Source organism: Parambassis ranga, chromosome 13, assembly GCF_900634625.1.
Source record: "Parambassis ranga chromosome 13, fParRan2.1, whole genome shotgun sequence".
NCBI classification, from domain to species: domain Eukaryota; kingdom Metazoa; phylum Chordata; class Actinopteri; family Ambassidae; genus Parambassis; species Parambassis ranga.
The window spans coordinates 2,291,847-2,319,622 of NC_041033.1; the positions used below are offsets into that span (position 1 = coordinate 2,291,847).

Below are 27,776 nucleotides of genomic sequence, written 5' to 3' on the forward strand. Positions count from 1 at the left end.
ATACATAAAAGATCAAATATAGAGTTCTTTGTTCTGTTCTGATGTTTAGATGCGTGTGATGCCACAGCACAGATGTAAACAACAAATGCAGACATTCATCAAATGCTGTAAAAGGGTGGGATCGAACCACCAACTTTGTGCTTAATAATTAAATAAAATGACAAAAAATGATGCCCATTATATATCTTCATTTGAAACAAACAGGAAAAAAACACATATAAAAAAATAAATATGTATTTTCATAGGAGGCATCCATATATATACAGCACATGATCCTGTCAGGTGTAAATGGGGTACAAAACATCATATAACACAATGATGTCTGTTAGCACAGCTCATCGAGAGTGACATTCATCATCACACTGATGCATCCAAACACCAACTGACATCCAGATGAAAACAAATAAAACAAAAAAAAACAAAAAAAACACAATGCAGCAGCAGTAGAAACAGAAGGGGCCGCACACACGCATGCGCACACCGGTGTCTAGTTAAATGAGGCATGTGATACACTGTAGCGGAATGTGTATGACAGTAAGACAGAGAGAATAATTGTGACTGCGAGATAGAGCAAATGATGTGCTGGAGGGGAAGTAAACAATGCCAGTTCCTGTGATAGACTGCAGAACACTTTCCGTCTCATTGACTTTGAATAATTTTTCACATCAAATGAAAAGTAATTACATCACAACAACTCATGCTGAATGGTTTCCTCCCTCTCCGCCTTTGTGTGTCTGTGCGTGTATGCGCGTGTGCAGCGAGACGTGCGTTTATGTTGGTCAGTGATTTAATTGAGCCATTCATGGTGTCAAACAAGAGGTGATGCCAGACTTCACAATAGATCCTATAGTGACAACCAAACCTTGATCAGACACCTCATACATACACCAGACTCTGTTATGTTTACAAGGTTCTTCCTGTCCTCAAGAGACAAATAAGGAACATATACACAAATTACACTGCAGATGGAGAATGAAGCATTTACATTCATTTCTGGTCCGATACAAAAATAAGCTACAGTTACACACAAACTATCATCAGTAGTTATCATCAGATCATCACCAGATTATGTGTTTTATATAATCCAGTTGACTCCTGCAGGTTAATGAATGCCAACAGTTTGTATTCTCATTGTCTACCGTACATATCCTGATTATCTATCTCTTGCTAAAATACAGTAAACTCAACAAATACATCACTTGTATCACTGCTAAGAGTGGCTCATAGTCATATTTAACTTACACTGTTTTGCTTGAAAATGAATAACCTTACAGGTGTCCTAGGTCTTCCTGGTTTTGATGACCTCTACCATCAGATTTGGATTTATGACCACAGACTGCTTCATCCACTTGTCTCCACCTTCTTAGACAGCTGATATCCATCAGTGTGTTTACACTGTCGACCCTTTACCAAGACCCAGCAGGTGTTTCTAACCTGAGAGCTGTGGAGACTGACATGCACACAGCACGTTTGTACATTGTTCTGTCTGTGAGACATCAGTGAGCAGCATGGAAGTACCTTTAGGTCCAGTGGATTGGTGATCATGTTTAAAAGGAGGTGGTCAATGACAGAGCAGCAGGTTTAAGCTGAATCTGAACAAAACCTGCTCCTGGTTAAATTTACTGTGGTGATGTAAATCACCACCTAATCCTGAGGCGGACAGCTAGCAAACTCAAAATGGCTGAGAAATGTAAACATCTGTGATAAAGTTGGACATATTTACATGGAGGTCTCTGGGGACTGCCTTGCTGCTGAAGCCAGCAAGCACAATCACATTTCCTGTTATTCCTTATTGTTAAATAAAGCAGACATTGCACAAATATACACTACCGTTCAAAAGTTTAGGGTCACTTGGAAATGTCTATTTTTGTTTTCAATGAAGATAACATTAAAGTAATCAGACATACAGTCCAGACATTGTTAATGTGGTGAATGAGTATTCTAGTTAGAAAAGGCTGATTTTTAATGGAATATATACAAAGGTATACAGCAGCCATCACATATGTTGTAATGGTACATTGTGTTAGCTAATCATGTTAAAATTAATTAACTCATTAATGATTAGAAAGCTCCTGTGAAATGATGCTAGCACAGCTGAACTGTTATGCTGATCAGAGAATCTGTAGAACTGGCCTGGTGACCCCAAACTTTTGAATGTAAGTGTATATTATTTTCCATATAGTTATTTTATAAACATCAAACTAGAATAGAAAAGGTATGAAACAGTATAGTATTGCTTATGCTAAAAAGTTTGTGAAAAGGCCTGACTGCCTGAGAATGTTCCTGATGGCGCTGTGGATGCTTATCAAGAAGTACTGTCCATCACTATAGTGATAATAATACAGTCTTCATGTCTTGCTGTTGTCCATATCCAATTGTTCTGCTTGTTGATGAATCCTGATGGAGGGAAACTCTCCATGGAACTGCATAAAATACATCTTTATGGAGAATTAAAGTTAATTGGCTGATAGAATTCCCAGATTGATTGACATATATGTCAACTGACTGATGTCTGCAACCTCTTCTTCACAGAAAGCCTTATCTCCCTTGATCTTACACCTACAGAAGACCAGGCTTTGGTCTCTTGGTCAGACCTTTATGCTCATTCTTATGAAGGTGAATTCTTTATTTTAATCCTGGGCTAAGGGGGCTCTTTCTCTTTGTCTGCCAGTGTGTCAACAACTGTTTTGTTTTTGAAGTTGCAGCGAGCACTTGCACAAGTGCTCAGTTTATAGTCATTTTTAATCCATTGGTACGGTATCAAAACCCTCCTTTCCCTTGCTCTGTAGCTTAGATGGCAACAACTGAGGGTACAGTCTCACACTCACCTTCTACACTTTAAGAGGACTGGTGCTGCTTGCTCTCCAAATTAATATCAATTAAATTAAGTAGACACTCAACTCAACTATTAATATGATGAGGGGAGTGTAACCATCTTCTTACATTTTGAAAGAACCTTACAAATTGATCTAAAGATAACTCTTCCCCTAAAATAAATAAATAAATCAACCTTTAGTGAGGTTCTCAAAGAAATGTAGCTCCTTGAATATGATGCTGTTGTGGTGATAAAATTGTTTTTTTTGTACTGCCTAACTAAGCATGGTTGTGTTTACATATCTGTTTGGAATTTGTGTATTTGTTTTTATAATTTCTTTTTATGAAGCACATAATAAAGCAGAAGGTTTCTGACAAATAATAAAAAATAAACACATTTAAAAAGTTATATACATTTCTTATTTTTTCATTTCTCTTTGATTTGTATAAAATGTATACAAATAATTCACATCTGTCTAATAATAACATTTTTAAAACGACTTTTTGTGTATGACTTCATGGTTACAGCGCACCCTCGCGAGAACACGGGATAATTACATTCTGTCTTAACTATTGTTTATTGTTTATTTGTGACAGTATTTTTTTTTCTTTATCAGACGCCACGATTTAATTTTTCATTTATGGAGCTAAATGCTCAAATGTGATCACAACATATATCTTATTTCACACATGCCTTTGTCTACTTGTTCCTAAGGTGACGCAGCATTAGTCCCGTCTCTTCTGTTCCTTGATTGGTTTGACGACGACTTCCCCGTGCTTTGATTGGCTCTCAATTACACAACACAGTTCCGCAAATCTAGTCTGTTTGTGTTTTGACGGTTTTTTGTACAGGGATCTTCAGACCGACACACAAGTCCTTATCATAAGGAGACTGTCTGCGCTTAACGGCACGGTTCGTGGCTACATTTACTTGAAAAGAATGCACATTTAAAACGTGGCAAATGACTTAGTTCAAGGGTTTTAACTGTGTCGTTTTACCACTAAAGGGGAGTTTTATTAGCTAATGCTAGCTAGCTAAGTTAGCTTCTAGGTACTATCTACCAATATAACTTAAGCGTTAGCCCACAGCTGTACTGTGTTGATTTGACAGTTGTCACAATGGTTACACGTATGGTTCCGCTGCTTGTTAATGGTGCAAGGTAGCAGAAGAAATGTTAGGGAAATGTAACCAAGGCTAAAAAAGCCAAGCTCCCCTCTAAAGGCATGGAGAGTCTCTGTTGTTGTTGAGACCGTTGCATAAGCATTTGGCTAGTGATGTGATAACATCCATACATATTGTTAGGTCTTGTTTGCCTCGCTAGTTTGTGTTTGGGAAATACTTGCAGTGTCTCTTCAGTGCTGTTTTGCTGCGTGAATAGAAGCGACAGCTAGCTGAAGGGTTAATTCATTTGCGAAGTCAGTTCTGACAGGGTAGCAAGGTTTACGATTTCTTTAGTAGCAGATGTTTTCACTGGATGGTGTGATAACCTGCTAATTAGCCATTCTGAAACATTGCTTGCTGCACACCTCCTGTGTCTTAGTGTGGATGAAAGTACCGGTGCCTGCAGACTGCATCCTCAGCCATTTTGTACAGCTCCTCCTGGGGGATCCTGGCATGCTCACAGTCCAACTGTAAAACCTTTTTGGTATGTCAGCACAGGGATATCCTAGCTGTTTCCTCCTTGTAAAAAAGCACTGAACCAGCCGTCTGTACTACCTTGTCCAGCTGTTCAGTGTACTTCTTTGTGAAACTGGTTTCCCAACAGACTGAAGCATAAAACAGTGCGCTCTCCACTGATTGATAAAACATGTGCAGAATTTGACTGGCTGTTTGAATGACTATGCAGGAAGTCTGCATTTGTCTTTTGGGACTGTCCAGTTTGTTTTTAAGATGCAGACATTGTGGGTCTGCAACAACAGCAGTATCCACCCCCTGAAACAACTGTAGCTTCATTTAAGTATTTCTTAATGTAAGCTGACTCTGTTGCACTTTCACTGTAGGAAGCAGTGTTTCTCCAAGCTCATTGAATATAGCCAACTTACTATTAGCTGAACTTAAAGTGGCCTCAGGCAGGTTGTTTCTAGGCATCAGATGTAGTGCTTTTTGAGTTTTTTTTACAGAAAGGTAAAGAATTATTTGTACAGTGGCCAGTCACTGGTCTTCTGGTTGTGCCATTTGGACCTTGGAACAGGTGAACAGGAAAGGTTGGACTGAGATCAGGCTGGACAGATGACATGAGGCTTGTTCTAGCTTGCACTGATCTGATCACTGGTGTAAGTGTATGCATACAGTGTGGTCACATACTTAGAAAAATGCTTAAAGTTCAGTGATGCTCTATTTGTATTCCAAATTCTCACATGAGTTCCTGACATGGCCAAAACACCACCAACATTTGACTTCTGTTCCCATGTCACATGTTTTCCCTTGTTTTAAAGAGGATAACGCCTGTCAGATTTTACCTTGTTCTGATACATCCATATTGTACCCAAGAAGGTCATACAGTGGGGCTGCCCATGTGGTGGAATGGTTTGCGATGGCAGTTAAATTGCATCATAGATGTGAAAACCCAAACATACTGCTATCTGTGGTGATGGTTAAAAGACATTACTTTTTTATTGATGATTTGATGCTGCTGACATACAGTCTATTTGACACTGTTTGTGACCATAGTAAAATGTCCCTTCTTTCTTTCTTTCTTTCTTTTTTTCATTAGGAAACAAAGCAAATCAACATGGCATCAGACTCTCCACGCAGACCGAGTCGCTGTGCTGGAGGGGTTTTAGTGCGAGCACAAGCTGCTACGTAAGGATGAAATGTTTTCTTATTACTAAACTGTACTTTAAGTCCCTGCGCCTGCATACCAAGAAAAAGAAATGCTTGTGTGACAAACATCATGTCAACTTTGCAGTCACTCCTTAACGTTTACTCCTTTAAATCGTCCTTCACATATATTTTTACAACTTGTTCTTCACTCATGTTGTATATTGATTTTACAATTTAATTCTCAATGCCATTCTTTATGAACGTTTACTCTTACAGGGAGCAGTCGTACATGGAAAGTGTTGTGACCTTTCTGCAGGATGTCGTCCCTCAGGTAACTTCCCTCCACTTGCATATTATGATACTGACTTCAGTTATATATGTTTTCACTTTAAATAACTGGTAACTACATAATAACTTCTCTACAGAACAGTCTCAGAGGCAAAAAAACCCCAACAAAACAGGATTGTAAATCTTGAACATTTTAAAGACCTGAGTCCCCAAACAAAATAGTGTAGTTTGACATTTATTCTACTGTTCTATCAGTCATATAACTTGTTTTGAAAAGAAAAAAAACAAATTTACTAGTAAAATGCATGCCGTAGAATTAGAAGTACTGTTGTATATATTTTACTCATTTTCATCTCAAACTTTCAAATTACAGGCATACACTGGGGCTCCACCCACCGATGAAAAAGAAAAAATCATTTGGGTTCGATTTGAGAAAGCTGACATCAATGGTAAGTCAGTGTAGAAGTCACATTAAGTCAAGGTCATCCCCTATTAGCAAAGTCAAGTTTTTGATTGCTTGAATTGTGTTGTATACTGTGTTACAACCTTAAATAAGTCCTCAAGCACACTCAACAATCTCTGTTACATGCAAGCACAGGCTTGCATTTGCACAAAGGCCAGTGTTGCACTGATATGTCCAAACTTAATTACTTAACATGTATAAAATTCAATATCAATCTCCGTTGAGTTCAACGCAGTGTCAGACTAAACTTGACTGTTTTACCATCTGTACAGACACTGCTCGCAACCCAGAGTTTATGGAGATGCACAGCGGAACTACTGACCCTCCACTCTGCCTCATGATCGGCTACACTGACGGAATGCAAGTCTGGAGCGTATCTGTAAGTCATATCACTGCCTGTAACAACAACCCTTTCCCCTGCAACGCCTTCCATTTTTGTCTGTTTGCACCTGGGTGTTTTGTATCTTGTATGTCAACAAATTTGGATGGACAAGTCAGAGTAAACACTGAAGCACTAATGTTCCATGAATCTCTTGCACAGCTCTAATAATCCCTCCAAAGGTTAATGATAAAGGTGACATATCTAGACTAATAACAGCCAGAAGTCTTCAGATTCCAAAAATGCTGTAACATTATTGCATGTTAAAAGTGGTCATTGTTAACTGAAGAACTTTAAAAAACGTATTTCTAGGGCAAACTTTTCAATTGATAATAGATAATTGATTGGATAATGTAAACACTACTGGATTCAAAGGTCATACTCTGATCACTCCCTGATCTTGGACCAGTCAAGACCACCTTCTCAGAGAAACTAATGAATGCACCAGAATTTTTCATGTATTTGTTTTATTCTGAGGTTTTGGCAAACTGCAGGCTGTCTTGGTGCAGTTGTTCAGTTTCCTCGACATCTGGTGATCCAGCACAATAAGCAGTAAAATAAGGATAAATACACACATAATATACACCTACTGTAATTTGGTTCTTATAGATAATCCTCATGTTTGAATAATCATATTTACAGTAACCTTGACTGTGCTTAGTTGGATCTCATGTCACTGATTAAGGTCACCACTTATATTTGCAGTGCAACTGCCTGACCACTAGATGTCAGTGTTGACCACACTATGCATCCTAGTCCATTCCAGTAGCAGTATAACGTTCCAATTTCCTATTTTGAATGTGTATAAAGAGTGATGCTAAATACATATTCATTGAATTTAGCAGAATGTAAAAGAGAGTGTTTTTCTGAAATACTGATTACTGTACACTGATAGCAGCTGTATAGATGTACATGTTATACCCCACAACTTATACGCAGACATCCATCTCTGGTACATTATGGTAAGTCTGTTAGGGAATTTGATGATAGCGTCTTACATTACCTCATGATAAAATAAAACAAAAACTATTTACTAATTATGGATAACATTTTTTAATCTGTATGTTGGACTGGGACGTATTAGAGGTAGTTTATGTGCACCCTGGTAGTTTATGTGTTTGTATGTGTATTGTTCCCTGTGATGGACTGGTGACCTGTCCAGGGTGTACCCCACCTCTCACCCATAGATAGCTGGGATAGGCACCAGCCCCCTGTGACCCAGCACTGCAGGACAAAAGAGGGTTTGGATGATGGATGGATGAATGGTAGTTTATAGTACAAGCACTTCTAATGTAATGCCAATTGTGGCCACAAGATGGAGTCCTTGAAAGTTGATTTGAGGACTATTTTCAGTACATACATGCACCACAGAGCCTAAAATGTATGTATTATTAGATAAAAGCCAGAAACAGCATATACCAGTAGTGTCCTCTGCTTATTTGTTTTCACAAACTGGATGTTGAAATGCATTTTTCTTCCATTTTCATTCATTTCTTATGATGAGCCAATGTTAAACCTCAAAAGTCTTACCAAGCAGAATGGGCAAGTTATTGACTTTTTTGACTTCACTCTTGGAAAATCATTAGAAGATTTTGTCAGCTCTGTAACGTAACAAATTATCCACAACACTGTGACGGCTTCGCTCAGCGAGTATCGCCTTTCATGTAGAGGCTGTCACTGAAACATGCAAACTTCACATACATCCTGTGAGATCTAAACACACCAAAGTCCTTAATCAGTCTCTTTATAAACATCCACAGGCCGCTGGTAGAACACACTCTTACTTCACCCGTGATCACACACATCGGCCACTGTGATGTGGCAACTCCTATGCTGCGAGCAGATTTTCTGTTGCAGCTATTATGGTGGAGCGGAGGATTACAGCTGTTTTAGCCACATTACACACACCCAGTAAAAATATAAGCTTGGTGAGCCTCATCTGCCTTTTAGTTTCAGTTGACACTATTCCTGATTCACACGGTTTAGGCCAGGCTGTTATCACACGCTGTCCTTCCTCATTGTTTTTCTTTAAGTTTTCAAAGTTTACGGGATGTTTCTGGGTTGTTTTTTTTCGCAGGGTTTTAAGTAAGCATTAAAGGTGCCTCGGTCTCTGGCTCTTGAGTGGCTGTGAAGTGCTTGTGACAGTTGCTAAGCCAACACCCTCTATAATGGCCCAGTAGATTATGAACATACACGTGTATGCACACGTTTTTGACACACTGGTGAGATGTGGACTCTGACTGGTTGTATGGATGCTGACAGAGGTGTTTAGGTGATGTAGATTCCTGTCACCTCACACTGGAGAGGTGTCATCCCCCACAGTCTGATAAGAGACAAGATTGTCAGGGACTAATTGTCTGTCTACATACGTGCTGAGATGATGTGCTTGGAAGAAAGAGGCCTGTGCCAAGTCTCTGTAGATGTATTGGAGTATATTAGCAGTCCATCACCCTGTCCTAAAATGAAGCAATACTTATATTATTTAAGTATGAATGAGAGCAGGTAGGAAGTTTCTGTAATGCACATTCTCCTTCCAAGAAGCTTTAAAATCAGCTACACTTCAACTTTGGATGACTTGAAACTAGTGTCAGCTGGAACCGTGGCTTATAGTGGAACGTGATACAGGTGTGTTTTTAGGTCAAATTTGAATGTTTAATGAGTGGTACAGGATGAATTTGTTCTAATGGGAAATGTGGATCTTAAGCTTAAACAGTGACCCTCTGTCAAGGTCAAAAACTGGCTCAAAATAAACTGAATGTATTAACAAGATTTTGTAAAAGAACTAAAATTCTGCAAACATGGGTGCAACCAGTTAATGCCATAATTGACTAATTTCTGGCTGATTTGCAGGTTCTTGTGAAGCTTATCTTATCTTAGAGTGAAATCTTGTAAAGTCTTTAAAAATGTAAGTAGTTTGATATCAATACCATGTGATGCTCCTATTTTTCTGGACTAAGATTAGAACACCTATGGGCACTTGGAAAAATATACAAATGTGAGTTTATGTTTTTCAGTACAATTTCAGTTTCAATAGCAGCGCTAAATGAAATATGCAAATACTGCCAAAACACCCGCTTGCCAACTTTGATGTAACGATGCCTGATTCAAAAATACTGACAAACATTTAACTGAGCAGGTGTTTTATGAAGAGGGAAATGCATTCCATGTTTGTTAGCTCAAGGATGCACTTCAGTTTGTTTACAGTAACTCTCTATGCCTCTTCATTCTTGTGTTAATTTTATGATATGATTTGTCACGTTACATAGACATGATGCACTCCAACAGCTGAGCCTTTACTGAGTATTGCCTCTTACTTCATCTAGTGGAAACAATGGTGTATGCAGTTTGTTTTGCAGTAAAGCCGCAGCACTCTACTTTTGTGTTGTAATCGTTGTTATGCTGCATGTTATAAAGGCCTCCAACAGGCACCTGTCATCGTCCGATCCCTGAAGCACCTGCTCCCTTCAAACCTCCAATATGTCCAGCACTGTGCTAGTGTGCACTTGTGAATATGGCCCAGATATCTGTTCACAGCTTATGGCATTACATTTGAGAGATTAAAACAGAAGAGCAGACACAAAAAACATCCGAGCCACAAATGAAATGAAAGTAATGAATAACTGTATGCAGGGACAACAACTTTGAAAAAGCAATTTGGCATATTGCATACGCCGGAGACTAATGTAATGCTGGGAATGTTGTTGATGGCAGAGGATGTCACACAGAGCCATGTAAGGCGAGGATGAGCGGCAGGGTAATGCACAATAACCTGCCGCATTAACCTCCAGCCCTCCCCTGTTCTCATTTTAATCCAGCAAATTCCATTATTCCTCCTCACAGGTCCATTTGCCTGTATAGGCATTCTACCCTGCTGCCAACCTCCTTTTTATTCCTGCTATCAGTGTTCGTATAACCTGCTTGCGTTTCCAGTGTTAATCTACCACCGCTGGGCCTCAAGCACTTTGAATAAAAAAAAACTGCTTCAAATCCGCCACTTTGAAAAGGCTACTAATTGCACAAAAGAGCGATCATCCCCTCAGATGGGTTTAAAGACTTAAAACAAACAGATTAAAGCACTAGTAAAGTGATAATGCGGGTTTCACTGTAATTTAACGCATTAAAGAATAACAAAAGTGGGGCATTCTGCGCTTAGAACAATGTACCATTACACACGGCAGACACCACCAAGAGACACACAGGCCATTGACCTGATACACTGGAACACATGAAGTTGGAGTGGGTACTCACACACACACACACACACACACACACACTCACAGACATCCATTAAAGTGCTTTACACTGTGCTTTTATTTCCTCTGTAATAAAGCAAGCAAACTTTCACATCGACTCTAATAGGGCAACCTTTAGTGTTTATCCCTAAATGTAATTTCAAGTTTGCTGGAATGCACTTGTTGTGAGTGAAGCCAGATGATGAACAGAAGTTTTAGAAAAAAAAACACACTAAGAGACAAACGCATGAACAAACTGCTACCTGTAAAACTGTTATATTTACAATAAAATGATTGGATACTATACATGTTAAGTCTTTGGCTACCACCAACATATGTTTTCACAGAGATTAATTAAAGTAGATATGGAAGGCAGAAATAAGATGGATTGTTATGTTATTATAGGCTAGAGATGAGTAAAAGCTGTTCTGTAGTATACACTGATCCCGAAAGCTTGGACTTTGCACTTTTATTTGAATTAAATTAAGAATTCCCTGATTTTTCAAAAAGATAATTAACTTCATTAATAATCTTAGTTAACTTCCTGTTTTCAGTAAATCTGTAGTAGGAAAAAAAAAAAAAAAAAAACGTATTTTTAATCTTTGGCCTAGCAGTTGTCATTAGTCGTACCTTTATAATTTACATGCAAGAACAGAGACTCCAGTCAGACTTGTAATGGCCCGTTTATATATTCCAATTCCAAGACAGCTTTTTAAAAAAAATAAAAATTGTACAGATGCAGACTGCACTGCACAAAATCTTTAGTTATTTGTCTGTCTAAACTATTGTGAATTCATGCACATTATGTTGTTATTGTTATTAAGATAGTGTCTAATTGAATAATTAAAAGAAATACATATGATGGAATGCGGAATGCTAACATAAATTCATGACAACACATTTGAGGATTAGAGAGTCGGTTATGACATTTCCTAAATAACAAATAATAATGTCTGTTTTCTTTTCAGCATTTGCTATATCTATCTACACGAGAACATTCAATTTTTTTATTTTAAGTGATAGGGCTTGCCAACTATTTGACACGGTTAGCTTTGGAGCAAACAGCTTTAGAGAGCTTTATGAGTATTTTGGGAAATTAAGAATATTAATGAGCGAGTCGGTGGAGAGAGTATGTTAATGGTCTTTTATATTGACCCTTTTATGTTAATGGAATTAAAAAATAGAATAATATTTTAGGTTTTGTTGGAAAGACTTGTCAGGGTGTTTCAGAAGCTGCTGCCTACTTGGCACTAGCTCGTATCCTCGACCTTTTCTTGTTGGCTCTGTCATAATATGCGGAGCCTGCTCGTTTGTATTTTAGTGCCACTGGGCCTTTTATTCTGTGCTTGGTAGACTTTATTTTGTGGTTTGGCAGGAAATTCAACCATCAGACCGCCATGTTGTTCCTCATCCTCTCCCCCCCCGCCTTACCCTGTCACTTTCTATAAACATTTTTTTCTATTTGTCTACAGAAACCTACTAAGCTTTGTGGCTTTTTAAAGCTTTGTTCTGGACTGCCTAATGGCTAAGTTAAGGCTAACTGTCTTAATTTCTGAACACAAAATGTCTCTTTCCTTGTCTCTAAATGAATTGTTATGTTACCGGTTACATTTTCTGACTCATTTCTTTCAGTTGGCAGGGGAAGCCCAAGAGTTGTTCTCAGTGCGCCACGGTCCTGTGCGAGCTGCTCGCATCCTGCCAGCCCCTTTTGTTGGTGAGTATCCTCAGAGCCCTTTATACTGCATATTCTGACTTCAGACAAGGATGTGATTGTGTTTATTTTATAATGATGATGAACTCTCACTACAGAGTTTTATGTACGATGACTGGCATTCGTACTGCTTTTTAAAACGTGTTCAGTTCTAGTTATTTATTTTATAATTGAGTACATACATACAAAATAAACTCATTTGGTTTCTCCTCTAGTTACTAAAGTCTGTTGACAGACTTTTATTTCATCTTTAAAACAGGTGTACAAAGGTTTTGCCATGGTTTTATAGAAAATTGAAAGTGCTATAAATCTCTTTAACATTAACATATTTCGGGGAATTTTTAAGTATATATATAAAACAAACACCGACTTGGATGAGAAATGTGTTAACCTTTTATATCCGTAAACCCTTTACGTAAGAAAGATTTTCTTTTTGATTTAGACATCAACACAGTAAAGTTTGCATAAAGCATCACTTTTCTTTAAAGGCCACATCACAGCCTGTGTGTCATGATACATAAAATGTAGTTGGTGGTAGACATACCACTGTGTTTCTAAAAAATACCCTTCTTAATATCATAAATATATTTCAAGAAACAGTATATTCTGTTCAGTGAATATATATTTAGCAACTCTCCTATCTAGTCAGCTTGTTTTATATGTACATCAGACAGCTACATTAGCCTTACTTAGCTAAATATTGAATTCTGTACATAGATATGTGTTTTTAAGGTATTTAGCTACATGTTATGTGCTGTCGGTACCTTTGACACGTTTACTTCTCTTTTTAGTGATATGGCTCACATCCCGAAATGTCTCCATACAAAATTCTTTTTTCCTCATAAGCTACAGTCGACCTGTTGCTTCACTCTCACTTTCTCATGTGGGTAGTCAATGGTACAATCCTTTCTATTTTTCTTTCCTTGGAGGAAACACATCATTCTGTCCCCAGGCTAGAGGCAGGTAGAGGCAGTAACTCTTTGGTAACTGACTAATTTCAAATGCAACTGTATGTAGATAATTTTGGAGCTTGAAGACAGCAGCACAAAACCTTTACTTTGGTATCATCTTATCACATGTCTTTCTACACTCAAATTCTTCCTCAGTTTGTTTTTAACACTAGAGACTTCTTCTTACACAACACATGGATATAGAAGAAGTTGTCTTCATCCTCTGAATTGCCCATGAATGGTGCCATTTCAGCATAGATCTATCTAAAATACATGTAATACATAAAATGGACGTCTGTTCCAGTCCAGCATCCAAAGTCAACACTTAAAATTAAATTTTGAATGACACATCCTAATATCGTCCTGGGTTGTGGCTACTTTAAATGGTGCTACATCATTAAAATTAAAGAGTGCTTCTTGCTGCCTCATCCTCATGTTAAATCTACGATTACTGTTGGCGTGCTCACAGTCAGCGGTGGAAAGTCTCTGAAGGCAGCACGGCTGCCAAAGCTCTGTTGGAACCCTCTTCAGTATTCTGTTAGTGATCTCTCCTGCTCTGTTAAATCTGGATTGGTCAATAGGTTGTTGAAGTAGATTTGTATATCTACTGTCTCTAACTTTTGGGCATTCACTTATGAGGGTTAGGGTCTTACCACAGGATTTCAATTGGATTGACGTCTAGTCTTTGACGAAGCCATTCCAAAACTTGATTCTTGATTCTTCTTCTTTTTTTGTAGTTATTCTGATGTATATTTGTTGCTGTGCTTTGGTTCATTGTCCTGTTGCATGTTGATTGGATCCCTGTCCAGCTTTAACAGTTGGACAGATGGCCTCACGTTTGTCTCTAGAATACTCTGGTATACAGAACAAAACAAGCCCAAATCATCACCATCACCTGACAACCCTTCTTAACAAACTGTACTTGTCCAGTCTTCTTCTAATTGTGCTGTCCAGGACATTAACATTGACCATGCTCGGTGAGGTCTGTAGGCTCTGAGGTGTAGCTGTAGCTGAGATGTTTTTTGTGTTTCTCTGAGCTTGGGGTGAATTTGCTGGGTAGTCCACTCCTGTGAAGATTGACAGCTGTCTTGAATGCTTTTCACTTGTAAATAATCTTTCTCACTGCAGAACTTTGAACTCCAAACAGTTGGAAATGGTTTTATAAGTCTTTCCAGATTGATGTGCAGCAGCAACACAGAGAATAGTTCTTCTCTAACACTATTGTCTATGTCCTTCCCTCTTGTCATTGTGTTAACACACACCTGATGATTTGTATTATGTTTTTACAAATAGAATATAAAGAGGTAGGCTTTGTAAACATAAACCTCTTTTTTACCTCTTCATAAAAAATTTTTCTTCTGCAAAATCTTTGTCTTCTGCTGCGTCATTCTCCTCTACTAAGACATCGTCTTCTACTAAACTTGTTAAAGTTTAGTAGAAGACGATTTGCAGCCTCATCTTAATGTTAAAGTCAATGTCCAATTACTGTTGGTCTGCTTATATGAGTTGTTAAAGTGTGTTTAAAGTTTCCATTGTGATTAAGGCATTAATGCTTTCCTCTGAAATGAAAATTACCAGACAGAATGTCTGTGCCTACATTTCTGCAGGCACATTATTTGCCTCCTGCTTTCAGATGTTATTGGGCAGAATAATTTGTCCCATAACAAGCTGCTAGTTTTACGAACGTAAACGTGTTTATTAGTGTGTTTAGTAGTGATATATGCTTCAATTCAAAGAATCACGTGAAGTTGTGTGAAGTGACAATACCACTGCATAGTTGTACCAACAATTTAGCAAATGCTTTAATTCCATTTAAAACGTCCCCTTTAGTAGTGAAATGGTCACAGTGATGACAAACAAATGTTTCACTGGTTCCGCTGTCAGTTCAGCGACACTGGAAAGTTGAATGCAGCATGAATACCACAGTTCATATCCTCAAAGATGTGGTGCGAATGCTTTAGTTGTTCCACTGATTAGACCCTTTCCAGACATGAAGTTTAAATTTCTTCTCTGCAGGTGTCAATCAGTGCTGTGAAAGCTGGTTTGTGGCATTTTTTTTGGTGAGAAAAACGCCTTTTTTGTTCTCTGTCCATGTTCCGGTCTTTTGGCAGAATTCAACAATGGCAGCATTTGAAGAGCTCTGGAAGTGGATGAAAGCAAACCGCAGTAATAAGAAGCAGCAGATAGCCCCGACACATGAGGGGAGTAATTCTCTCAGCAGAAAATAAATATGAATTGTACTACTGGAGGGAAGGACACTGATTGCAATCTGCCAGGGCGCAAACAGTGTTGCACTGTGGTGAGCCATTAAAAGGCCAATTGTTTGGGATGCAAGAAGGCCGTTTGTGGGCAGGCTTGTACAGACTGAAAATAGGTGTTGATTATAATACGGCAAGGTTCCCCTTTCCCTGAATAGAGGAGGAAGTACTGGTTTTCCAAAGGGAGCAAATGCGTTTATCCACATCCTCTCTGGAATTTACAACATATAGTCTTCCGTTGTCTTGGAAAGTGGGGCTATGTGTTCCCTGACTGATAACCAATGAGCAATTGAAGAAATATGAATATGTACACAGTCATCTCAACATGCACCCATCCTCACTGTAGCATTCAGAGCATGTACTCCACATGCAATACTCACTTCAGTTACTGTCTGTTACAGTGGTAATCAAATCAAAGTCTTTCTATTCATCAAATTTTTTGTTTTCCCCAGAAAGTTCATTTTAGTAAATGCACCATTTCACAAAGTCTCCAAGAGGCATATTTATGTTACGGCTAAATATCTGGATGTCTGATGACAGACACATGAAAGAAGAAAGAGCCCTGTTGCGAGTGTTAAAGGCTGGTAGGGAAGGCACTTTTGCTCTCACGCCATACCACAGGAACTCAGGCTGATTACTGTCAAGCCTCAAATTACAGTCCTCCAACGGGTAACATCTTCAATCGCAGCACCCCCATCCCCTTAAACCCCCTGATCCTCTGCCCAACTTCAAAACTGAGACAATTAAGGAAAATATGGGATCAGTCCTCTCAATGCGACATGTTTTCTCTTCGTTTATTTAATATGCCTGCTTGGCTTTTGCAGCACCAACCCGTGATTCCAACATGTAACCCAAAAACAACCTGGGAGACAGACCGACGGATATCATTTATTTTCTATATTTCTGAATGTACAGTATGATTTGGATGGTGAGGATAGCAGTGAATTTAGGAGAAAAAATGCTTTCATTTATCAAAAATGTTTCGTGACCATAATTGGGTTACAGGGCAACAGTAGTAATGAAATCAGCACGTTTCCTGTCATGGTAATGGGCCGCCTGTTGAATGAGGGTGGGCAGCAGTAGAGCGCTCACATGTTTGTTAGATAATGTGCCTCTTTGTTGTGTGCAGATGATTCTGTTTCTCATCTGCCTCTTCCTCTGACTCCTCTTCCTCCTCAGGTCCTCTGAAGACGGACAGTTTTGCTGAAAAGAGGCCCCTCCTGGGGGTCTGCAAGAGCGCAGGGTCCTCTGGGTGAGTTCATGCAGCATAACAAACGCTGACATCAGTTCCTCTTTCAACAAACATCTTAACATGTTTTCATGGCTATAGTTCTTTGCAGTTCACAGAAGCTCTATGCAGACAAATGAGTTTATATCTAATCATAGTCTCACTCCATTATTGCTTTGTTCTTTGAGTTGTTATACCTGTATGATGAAAGTAACTAAAACTGGTGAAAGAGATTACAGGGGCCATTATAATAAAATCTTATGCTAGCCATTAAAAAACCTCCTTGACTTAACATATCTTTGGGTTGCAGTACGTGCATACTGAAAGGTGGTATAGTGTGCTCCCTGTCATGGCCCATGTATTTACATGTGTTGGAGGATAGTCCCTTGTAATGTAGCATCTCATTTTCGAGGGATTCCTAAATATGTACAATGTCCTGTAACCTGCATGCACATGAAAGAATGGGGAATTGGGATCTCTCTACCATACCTTTCGTGTATGCATATGTAAAGGTGGTGTAGTACACTCCCCGTCTATGGCTTCTCACATAGGTACATGGAAAGATGTGGATCTGCCCTCTCCCTGCCTTAGGCAGGACTTGAATACACAGGTTAATATGGTATTAATATGGCTTCCTGTCTTAGGGTTTTCATACATGCACATCAAAGTATAGGAAATATTGCATGTAAAAAGAATACATAGTTCCTCAGTGTTTCTATTATATCAACCTGTCATGTTTGTCCTTGTAATGTATGATGTTCATTGTATGTATGTTCCTCTCTCTCGATCTCTCTCTCTTCTTCATCCTCTCTGTCCTGTCTACCTCTTCTTCTCCTTCACCCAGCCGGCTATCAGCAGGAAGGTTCAAAGTTTCTTCCTGTTAAAAGGGAGTTTTTCCTTGCCACTGTCTGCTTGCTTGGGGGTTCAGGCTCGGGTTTCTGTGAAGCACCTAGAGAAAATTTTGATTGTAAAAGGTGCTATATAAATAAAACTGAATTGAATTGAAAATGGAATTGCTCCCTCTGTCTTCGAAAGGCAGAACGTGATGTATTCAGTGATGTGGGCTTAATGACTGTGTTTCATGGATTCTTAGTACCACTATGGCTGGAATGTGAGCAGTACCTGAGCGCCCACAGGCACACACCAGGAGATTAAACAGATGTGTAGATCCCTGGGATTGTTCTGGCTACCACTGGGAATGTCATGTCTTTGTTTAGTAAAAGAAAGTGAATTTAGGATGTGACAGCACTCCATACCCAGTCTATGCCCTCCCCTTTTATGCTGCTCTTCCAGAGCAACACAAAATTTAACTCAATATATCCTCCCCAGGAAATGAAATAAGGAAGTCTGTCTTCAGCTGGGCCTTGATGGAGACCACCTTCTTGATGTCTTCCAGGAGCTGCCGCCCTGTCTCTTTGACGCTGCTTCTGCTTTTCCTATGTCCTCACTGACACTGAGACAGGCAGAGTTTTGACGGTTTGGCGATTCACCCAGGCGTCGCTCGACACTAATGCTGAAAACATGCACTGTGTTGAAAAGCAGAAACCCTGACCTCTGGCTGAATGGCACAGCCCGGTCGTTCCATGTACAGAAGTGCTTGGTAAATAACACTCTGGTCAAAGACGAGAAGGAAAAAGGCTTCCGGGTGCGGCACAGTACTTTCCATTGGGCCTGTTCATAAACTTACTAAGGTCCTCACACAATTTTTAGCATATAATCATTTTGAAATAACAGCTTTTGTTAACCACCAAAAAGGATGCCGTCCTGACACTTAAATGGAAAACAGATTGGAGCCTTGGCTGCTACAGCGGTGCTGGTTTAGAAGTTGGTTCAGTCAGCTCTAGGCTTAGATTACAAGATTTGCAAATTAAAGGAAAACCAGAGAAGGGAAAAAGCATGTGTGCTGAAGCTCTGTACTTGTGGATTTCCAGCCAGGCACACTCAACATAATTTTATCAATGGAAAGGATTATGCGTTAAGTCCAAACAATGTATAGATCCCGTGGTTTTTTTTGACAGTAAAGCTACATATGCGTCCCTTTCACTGTACACTAGTTCCAGTGGGCTTTGGGAATTAGTAAAGAATGCTGGTGCCATGCAGACCTTGGTATGTCTGCTTGTATTTCTGGAAAAGATTTGTATTTCCTTTCCCGCTTGCTGTTGATATTATTTTCATTCATATTAATTACAACTATAGGTATTATAATTCTTGGAGATTTAGGGCTGCTCTTTCTCAATTAATGTACATTTTATGTCCAAGACTGAGGCTGCTTAACTGTTTGAGGGTGTTTGTGTGCACACACTTCTTGGGCAAAAGTTCAATGATGAATAAGCCTGCTTTGTTCTCTGGAGTTTGGGAACTGTCAGTGACATTTTCAACCTCCATCTACCCCCTCACAGCATCTCCAGATGCCGAGAGGATGTGGTCCTTTTTTCTTTCAGCCAATGTAGTTCTCCTTCTCCATGAGGCTTACTACTGAATGTGCTATTTCAGGGTTTTGGCGAATGCATATGGATATTTTGAGTAGATATCCCAGTCTCCACTGAAGCTGTACTAAAGGACTACATATTTGGTGTTCTTTTATATGCTAGTAAATATCACCACTGTCATTCCTGTTTTATAGATCCTGAAGGTAATGCCAAATAACATGTAAGGAGGCAGACACACTGCACTTTTTTGCAGTCTCTTTTAAATAGGAGGAAATTTGAAATTTCAGATATGTGTGGACATGACGTCAGAGTTTCTGATGATAATTTAGAACAGCATGTCAGTTGAAATTTACTTAAAAACTGAGGCAAGTTAAAAATGTACAAAAATCCCTGTGTCAGCACAGTGTTTTGTTTGGATTAGCCCTTCAATATCTCCTTGATTAAACTTGGATCCCTCTAATAAGATCAACTATAAACAATATACCCACTTCGACTCTAAGATGTAATGGTTGGAACCTGAGTGACCTCATGAATGTATAGTTAATAAAAATGGAGCTATAGGTGGTTCAATACGATTGTTGGAAACACAACAGCATTCCTAGAATACGCTGCCGTTATATATAGTTGCCAGGACAGAGGACCTTTGGTAGTGTTCTTTCTTGCAGTTACAGTAAACCGGCACATTTCTGATTTGCTTTTAGAACATCACTGGGGCTCCACAGTATAGCATTGCAGGTTAATAATTACATGGTCACAAAGCAACACATTTACCTTAGACCATAAAAACACTAGTGATGGCCAAAGCCCATTGTGGTACTAAGCCCTTGTGTTTCAGTGCATTTTCATGACAGGTTTAGCTCTGTGGACCGGATGTATCCATCTTCTAAAGTGTATTAAATGGAAATCATCAAGCATTTGTATAAAAGGAGCCACCAGATTAAAGGGATTTAGGGAAGTGATGCTTTTTATCCACCATGAGGTTATGATGTTTTTTTACTGTCACATTATGGTCACAAGCACACACAATGTTCAGCTGCCCAAGCACAGAATAGATAGTCTCATCCCACTCAGGGAAGGTATTCTCACTTTGATTAGTTGTGAATGTGTAATTATTTGTGTTCATGATATCAGTGGATGTCGCTTCAGTAGAGAATCCTGTTTTAATCTTGGTAGGCAGGATTGTCATGTTCTTCACAAAGGGGGGAATAAGAGTTTTGATGGGGCTCTTTTGTCATACCCCTGCTTGGAAATGAGAGTGGCTATAATCTGGTCTTTCACTTCCCCCTTTTGTCTTCATCCCACACACATTTATTCTGTGTAGAGGCAGAGCTCTGGGGCTCAGGCTTTACTCTGAAAAGTTTATTTTGACTTGCATGTCTGTTTTATGTCTGTCGAAAATGTGTTCTGCCTCGCCAGTTTTCCCCCTTCAAATAGGAAGTCAGATTAAACTCAGTAGTACTGGAAGTGGTGCATATAAACACACCCGACAGGCTGAATGATTAGTAATGACTTTTCAAACTTTTACCACAACCTCATGCCCTAAACCAAGCCCATGTGGTCAAAGCAATTAATAGTTTGTGTTACTAAAGTTTACACTTTTCCTTTCTCCTGAGATTAAAGTGCATAGCAGTGCTATTGTGAAATATGTTATTCTTCACCAGGGTCTGTATTTAAGTCATAAAAGACCAGATTCTCTAAAGACATCTTGTAAAAAAGTGCTATCTTTGGCAACATTTAGTGCGCTCCAGAGGTGGCCTTTCTGTTTGGGAGCAGAGTACAGATTAAAGTCACTGATAAAAAGCTTTTCTTTATAATTATCTGGTTTTCTGTTAAGGTTTTTATTAAGAAATCAAAATCCTGTAAAGAATACATGTGTAGGACGTTGTGCTACGCTGCCATGGAAACAATGGTTTTAGTCAGAGTAATAATAGTAGTAGTTATTAGCCTGTTATAGTTATGTTACTGTGCTAACAGGGTTGCTAACAGGCTTGATTTTCTTATGCATGTTTTTGCCAACCTTGAAGGTGAAGGTCACGAGTTGTTGTTTTGAGAGTTACATTCTTCCTAAAAGTGCAGCTCAGAGTAATCCGTTGTCATCTATGACAGGACTCAACTGTCCTGTAAATTGCTGCTTTGAGTAAGTCCATTAAGGTCAGACAACTTAATTTCCAGTGATTGCAAACCTGTGCCTTTACAGGCTGGAGAGCTGTGAGGTTTCATCTATGAGTGGTGTGAAGTGGTCATCAACCAATCAGGCATTTTGCATCCGCTTCACAGTCAGACGGCTCTAGCTGTCAAAATAAATGTAGTGCTAATCTGTTTTGCCACAGATCTGAACTGCTCTGACATCTGTTTTTTCTTTGGGTATAGAAGGTGGTTGGTGGGACTATTGAAAGTGTCATTGAGTGAAGACTTTTTTCTAAGTCTAGAAAGCTGTTCACTCTCTTCCTCCTTATGTACAAGCAGATATAAGGCAAAGTCAACTTGTCACGTTTCTGCTCTGAGATGTCAGAGCAGAAGAAAGAACTACTCCATGACCAGATGTTTCTCGTGTCAAGTGCTTCCACTTAACTTTGACAGACAGCGTTTGGCACACAAAGCTAAAATGGCTAAAATTGGATCTAATGCAAGCTATGGTTTGGGTAATGAATATTAATATCCACTTCAGTGCTGTCAAAGAAAGAAGGAATAAGCTGGATTTATGGACTGCATATACATAAATTCCCATGTTTTTTCCTTATTCATTGTTACACTGCATATTGTTGAATTGTTCCTCCTTTCCTCCTCTCTTTTTGTCTCCCTAGTACAGTCAAATTTAATGGGTTTGTTTGCTGTTTTCCTGCACTTTTAGCTTTAAAGCAACATAAACTCAAATGGCCACAAAAAGACAGGGCAGCGTGTTTGTACCCATTATACTATGTATGTGCAGTATTAAACAGGAGGAAATGTATTTCTGGCAGCTTTGCAGACATGAAGCTGTGGTTGAACTTTTTACCCTAATTACTTTCCTGCTAATGCCTGCAGCCTGCCGGAATCACTGCGGCCCTCCCCTCTCAGGCCCCCAGCAGTCTGTGATGTGGTCAACATTTGTTGTGTATGGTGGGGGGGCTGGGTTTGAGCAGAGTCAAAGTTAAAAAAACAAATAAGAATGAGTAGAGAAAGGTGGTTACACTACAGTTTCCAGTTACGATGGAATTGTTGATGCATAAATTTATGGTTCATGCACACATGGATGACAGGCCCTTGAGGTTATAAGAAAATGGAAAGGTCTGAACAGACATTCGTATGCTGTGTTTGCCTTCTTTGTTGCTGTGAAGAGTTTTGTCATGTTGTCCAAAACCTTTTTAATCCTGCCAAGAATACATTTCTGTGTGAACTCTGAGTAGTGTACTTGTTGAATGTTGGCATAAACTGTTGATTTTTGGCAACGCTGATCTTAAATTTCTGGTTTGAGCATTCAGGAGCCTGTATCAGTTGAACCCCAGTGGAAATCCCTTTCCTTAGAAACTCTGCAGTTTCTAGCTGGAGCATCACATCCTTGACTTCCCAAACCGAGGTTGTATTTGTGTAGCATTTCCACAGCATGTAATTGTCATTCGTATTTGGGGAGCCTGTAAAACTTTGCACCAGTAGGAAATGTGGTGACGTCCTGTCCTTGTAAATGAATTTATTTGCCTGCTTTTTAATTCCCTCTCAGACTTCCATCTATGCTTTCCACAGCCACATCAAGTCTTGCGGTTTTGATCCCTCGGTTTAGTTCACGTTAAAAAAAAAAAAAAAAAAAAAAAAAAAAAGATTCTCTCAGCCAAAGGGAAAGTGCTCATGGAATAAGCTCAGCACTGTTGTGAAAATTAACATAACAGATGTCAACATGTTTCATCAAGGAGGAAGTACACAGACTAGATTGATGATAATGGCACCATAATAAGACACGTGCCATCTATAATGGTCCATAATGACCATTGTAAACAGTTGCGTATCTAAAATTAAGACTCACACATGGTTGTAAAAGTCACATTAAACATTGTGTTGTTAGGAGGTTTTCCAAATGTGGTACAGTGCAGCACAGTGGCAGAGCAGTAGAACAGAAAAATGACCCAGAGATTACTGTAAGCCCAGTCTAAAAGGAGATGGATTCAGCATGTGTGCTCACTGCTAGCAATTCAAGAAGAGAGATGTTCAATCCTCTTGACCTAGGAAAAGTCTACAAGTATTCAATGTGGGTGATCTTCCTTGATACTGGTAGTTTTAGTAGTTTTTATTCTCTAGCTTTGCATAATTTGCATTTTTTCCTTCTCTCTTAACCAAATGTTTTGTTATTGAGGTCAACATACTGTGAGTTTCTGAAAAATGTAACATAGACACAAGCTAGTTAGCTGATGCTGTAATCTTTGCATGCTTACACATGATTTTCATATCTAAACTGAATTTTAAAACATGGGAGTTTCAACCCATTTCACACATGAGATGATTCGGACAGCACACACCAGCCGTCTGCAGTAAGGATTTCACTGGCAAGATCTCACAGAATCTTATGTAATCAAACGTGACTTCAAAAGAAAAAACAAATATGGAGCTGGTTGTTGTGGCACGCGTTTGTCTTTGAATAAAGGAAAAAAGAAAGAGAAAAAGTTTCATGTTGTAACGTTGTAAAGTTACTGTTGTTGCCATAATTCCACCAGTTGGTCTTTTATATATTACTGCCCTGTTTGTGAGCTGTAAAAACACGCAACATCAAGGTGGGGCTTCCTCACCTGCTTGTTCTCATTGACATTTGCTGCACTTTTAGTCTAACTAGAAGTGGTAAATAAAATAATTCTAATATCATGATAGATTTTAATAATAAAATAATAAAAATAAAACATGTTTGAGCGAGGCTGTAACTTGGTCAGTAGCAAAAGAATTGCATTGATGCTGCATAGTTGAATTATTTCCACAACAAATTTGTTGCACTTCTCCTCCTTAGCGCTTCTCACCATTGAAGGTGAGAAGTGTCAATGATTTTTCCCTCCTGCACTCAAAATAACAAGTGTGTAATTTAGCTCAAAGCATTGCTGTGCTTCACACAATTTTTTTTGTAGCAATAAAAAGTAAATTGTCACATAAATATATACGTACATACATAAATAGAAAATAAGTGAACACGACAGGGAAGACCAATAAGTCATTAGACTGGATATGCATTTCAGTTTGTAATGAAGATTGAGTATGTGTATGTGTGTAATGATGAGTAGTGCTCCTCTTACGACATTAAATCTGAACTTGACGGAAGTATAACTCTCTCTTCGACCATGTCCTTTTGTCATCGTTCGTTTTGTGTATCTGCATCTGGCAGGGCCACTTTTTCTCTTAATTTCTGGAGAAGCTTCTTGTCGTATCAAAGGAAGTAAATGAGCCAAGCCTCCTTTCCTCCATCTCCCTCATTTTGTATCCTTTCAGACCCAAGGGCCAGTTTGAGTAATAGTAATTGACACATTGATCTAATAGGGCCATCATAATAGGCCTGTTACTGAGCTGGGCAATGGTGCTCGGCGTCACCTTAACATGTGCAAGGACTGACATCCCGCCATGATCCATAATGATAATTGTGATTTAGCCTTGCTTTCAACCTACGCCCTAACGTCCCCGGCATCAGGAAATCTCATTACATCTGACCCCGCATTGCCTCCATTAGAACTGGGTCATTTGTTAAAATACTGCAAAAGCAAAACAATTGAACCCTGTGTCATTTTGATTCTATAACAGCGGGTTAACATTGTCCCTTTGAATCAATTCCAGAGGCCCATTTTTCGGGATAGAGCTTTGAATTGGATTGATCGGACTCTGATAATGCTGAAATCAATGATGCAGCCGCCTGAAAGTAAATTATCGTTGGGTCAAATTTTTGTATTTATCTTAATGCCTGTAGTCTTGATTGGTAATGGTAGCTATGCTCGCAGCATGAGGACCTTTAAAATGTTGACGGAGCCGTTAACCATCAAGATGGAAAAATGAATCAGGGATTGTTAGAAACTCTTTTTTTTTTCTGCGTCACCTCTTTTATCTTCTTCAGGAAGCATTCAGTGGGATGGAGGGAGGAACGCTCACTCACACACATACACAGACATAAACACAATACACATGCACTCCAGGGAGTTGTAGTTCTGGACTTGGGTTAATAGATCTGAAGGCTCACTCGGCATTGCCGTCCAGCTGCTGACTTGAAAAACATACAAACGTACAACATTTATGTACATCGCAGTACAAATGTTTGTATGTGTACAAAAGTGACATATACACTCCGAGTTGGTTTAACTCTTTAGTCATCAAGATGGTTGCTGGATATTGTTACTGTAGTTATGTCATTTTGCATCTCAGGGTATGAGTTCCTGCCTTTGTCTTTGTTAAGAAAAAGGAATTGTATGTCAAAGTGCTGCCTCTGATCTTAACTATCCTTTGTGTGTGTGTGTGTGTGTGTGTGTACAGCAGCCTGGTTTCACCCATGGGTTCAGCTGCAGCTTAGAATAATGGTCCTATGTTGGCTCAGAGTAGCAGATTCTTTGACAGATGCACACGTTCTATGGGATTGCATTCAAACCAGATCACTGTAGGTGGAGACTAAAGGCTCTGCTTGCTCCAACTGCACTTTCATGGAAGGATTACTGACAAAGACTGACCTTTAGTTCTGAGAAGAGGAGGAATTACTTCCTATCTGTTATATTAGCATTTCATGCAACATAAAAGTGTAACATCATTTTTCTTCATAATTTTGCCTGAGCATCTGAATAGAAAAGTAGTATGTAAATGAGTAAAGATTACTGCCTAAGCTGCCTAACATCTATCATGATGCATGCAACAGCCAGTCACAATGGGCTGTTTGCCAGTTTGTCTATGTATTAATTTCATGTTACAGCAACATTGACATTGCTGTGTAACCAATACAATGTAGTTAATTAACATGCTCAATACCATTACAGTGTACACATCCTGAGTATGTGGGCTGTACACATATGCAGTTTGATATCCTTATGTCTTAGGGTAATGGCTGGTGATCATTAAATAAAACATGCAAATAAAACAGATTAATATACCTACATGTTATTATGCCATGGTGCTTTTGTGCCTACTATAGGGGTGCGGTGGTTACTGCATCTTTTGACTTGTTGCAAAGTGCAGTACAGCACAGCTTCTGCAAGCACCATTCCTACAACCCTAGCACCATTTGAAGATGGTTTTATGTTAGAAAGTACTTAAGCATAAAACCAACATACGCATAAACACATACGCCTGGACCACCATGTAAACTAAGTGAAAGAAGAGAGAAGAGAAGACAAAGAGAGAAAACTAAAAATTGTGCTAAAAGTGGAACCCTCTTTTTCACTCGGCTGAGTATTTTGCTATCATGCAATAATGGGCACTCTATAGCAACACCAATCAATGTCTGGTCTGCCACTTTAGCCAACACTTAGCCATCACAATGCCTGTTGGATTGAACCCTGACTTTGATCGTCCCCTTATTGTCCATTGATATTCCAGACCTCAGGTGTACTCTCTTTCTTTAGTGCCTGTTATAATGCTAACTTGCAACCAAGGTGTCCTAACCAATAGGCTGAATGCAAATCATGCAAGCAATCATTACTTGCAAGATTTGCATTCAGCAACTTGCAGATTCTTGTTGTGACACATGCAGCTAATTAAATAAAGCAAAGTGAAAAAGCTGTAACTCATACTTGTAAAAAAATGCCCTTGTGTTCTTCCCCGATCTTTAAGCGCTTCCAAGATCAAGAAAGTTTCAGTGATCATCTGAAGATTTTCTCTGTATGTTCTGAAGTCGCCTTCTCTTTTTGCCTTTGTACCTTGTGTCAGAATTCTGAATGAGAGAAGCAGATCTCTTTCCACCATAAACAGTAATGGCTGGAAAGGCAGACAGACCTTGACACAGGAGTTGGTCAGTGGAACGGGCTGCTGGAATATTCAGCGTGGCTGAGGTCATCTGTGTCTTGTAATGAATGAAAGTTGGTCCATTATGAGGACTTCATCTGACTGATGTCCAGATTTTCCTCAGTGACTTGGCAGTAGCTGTTGAAGCGTACTTCCTAATGGTGTCTTGCTTTGGCTCTAGTCAGCAGGAAGAGGGTTTTCCTCATTGATCAAGTCATCAAATCAGCCTAACCTTCCTTTCTAACCCAGCACTGGTAGTACAAATATAATCAGTGTTGGAGGGCTGCTGTTCTTTGATAATTAATTCTTTTTTTTGAATTAGGTAGTCACACATTGTGCA

General features: G+C 39.1%; 1 protein-coding gene across 1 annotated transcript in view; it reads left to right on the forward strand.

The window, feature by feature from the left end:
- Positions 1-3,635: 3,635 nt before the first annotated feature.
- bcas3 (BCAS3 microtubule associated cell migration factor) overlaps positions 3,636-27,776 on the forward strand; it is a 275,077-nt gene continuing 250,936 nt past the window's right edge. Inside the window, exons 1-7 of the mRNA XM_028420472.1 lie at positions 3,636-3,727; positions 5,529-5,617; positions 5,855-5,909; positions 6,240-6,315; positions 6,602-6,708; positions 12,573-12,654; positions 17,039-17,111. Of these exons, the coding sequence (XP_028276273.1) occupies positions 5,547-5,617; positions 5,855-5,909; positions 6,240-6,315; positions 6,602-6,708; positions 12,573-12,654; positions 17,039-17,111 (464 nt within the window). The 5' untranslated portion in view covers positions 3,636-3,727; positions 5,529-5,546. The remainder of the gene's footprint in view (positions 3,728-5,528; positions 5,618-5,854; positions 5,910-6,239; positions 6,316-6,601; positions 6,709-12,572; positions 12,655-17,038; positions 17,112-27,776) is intronic.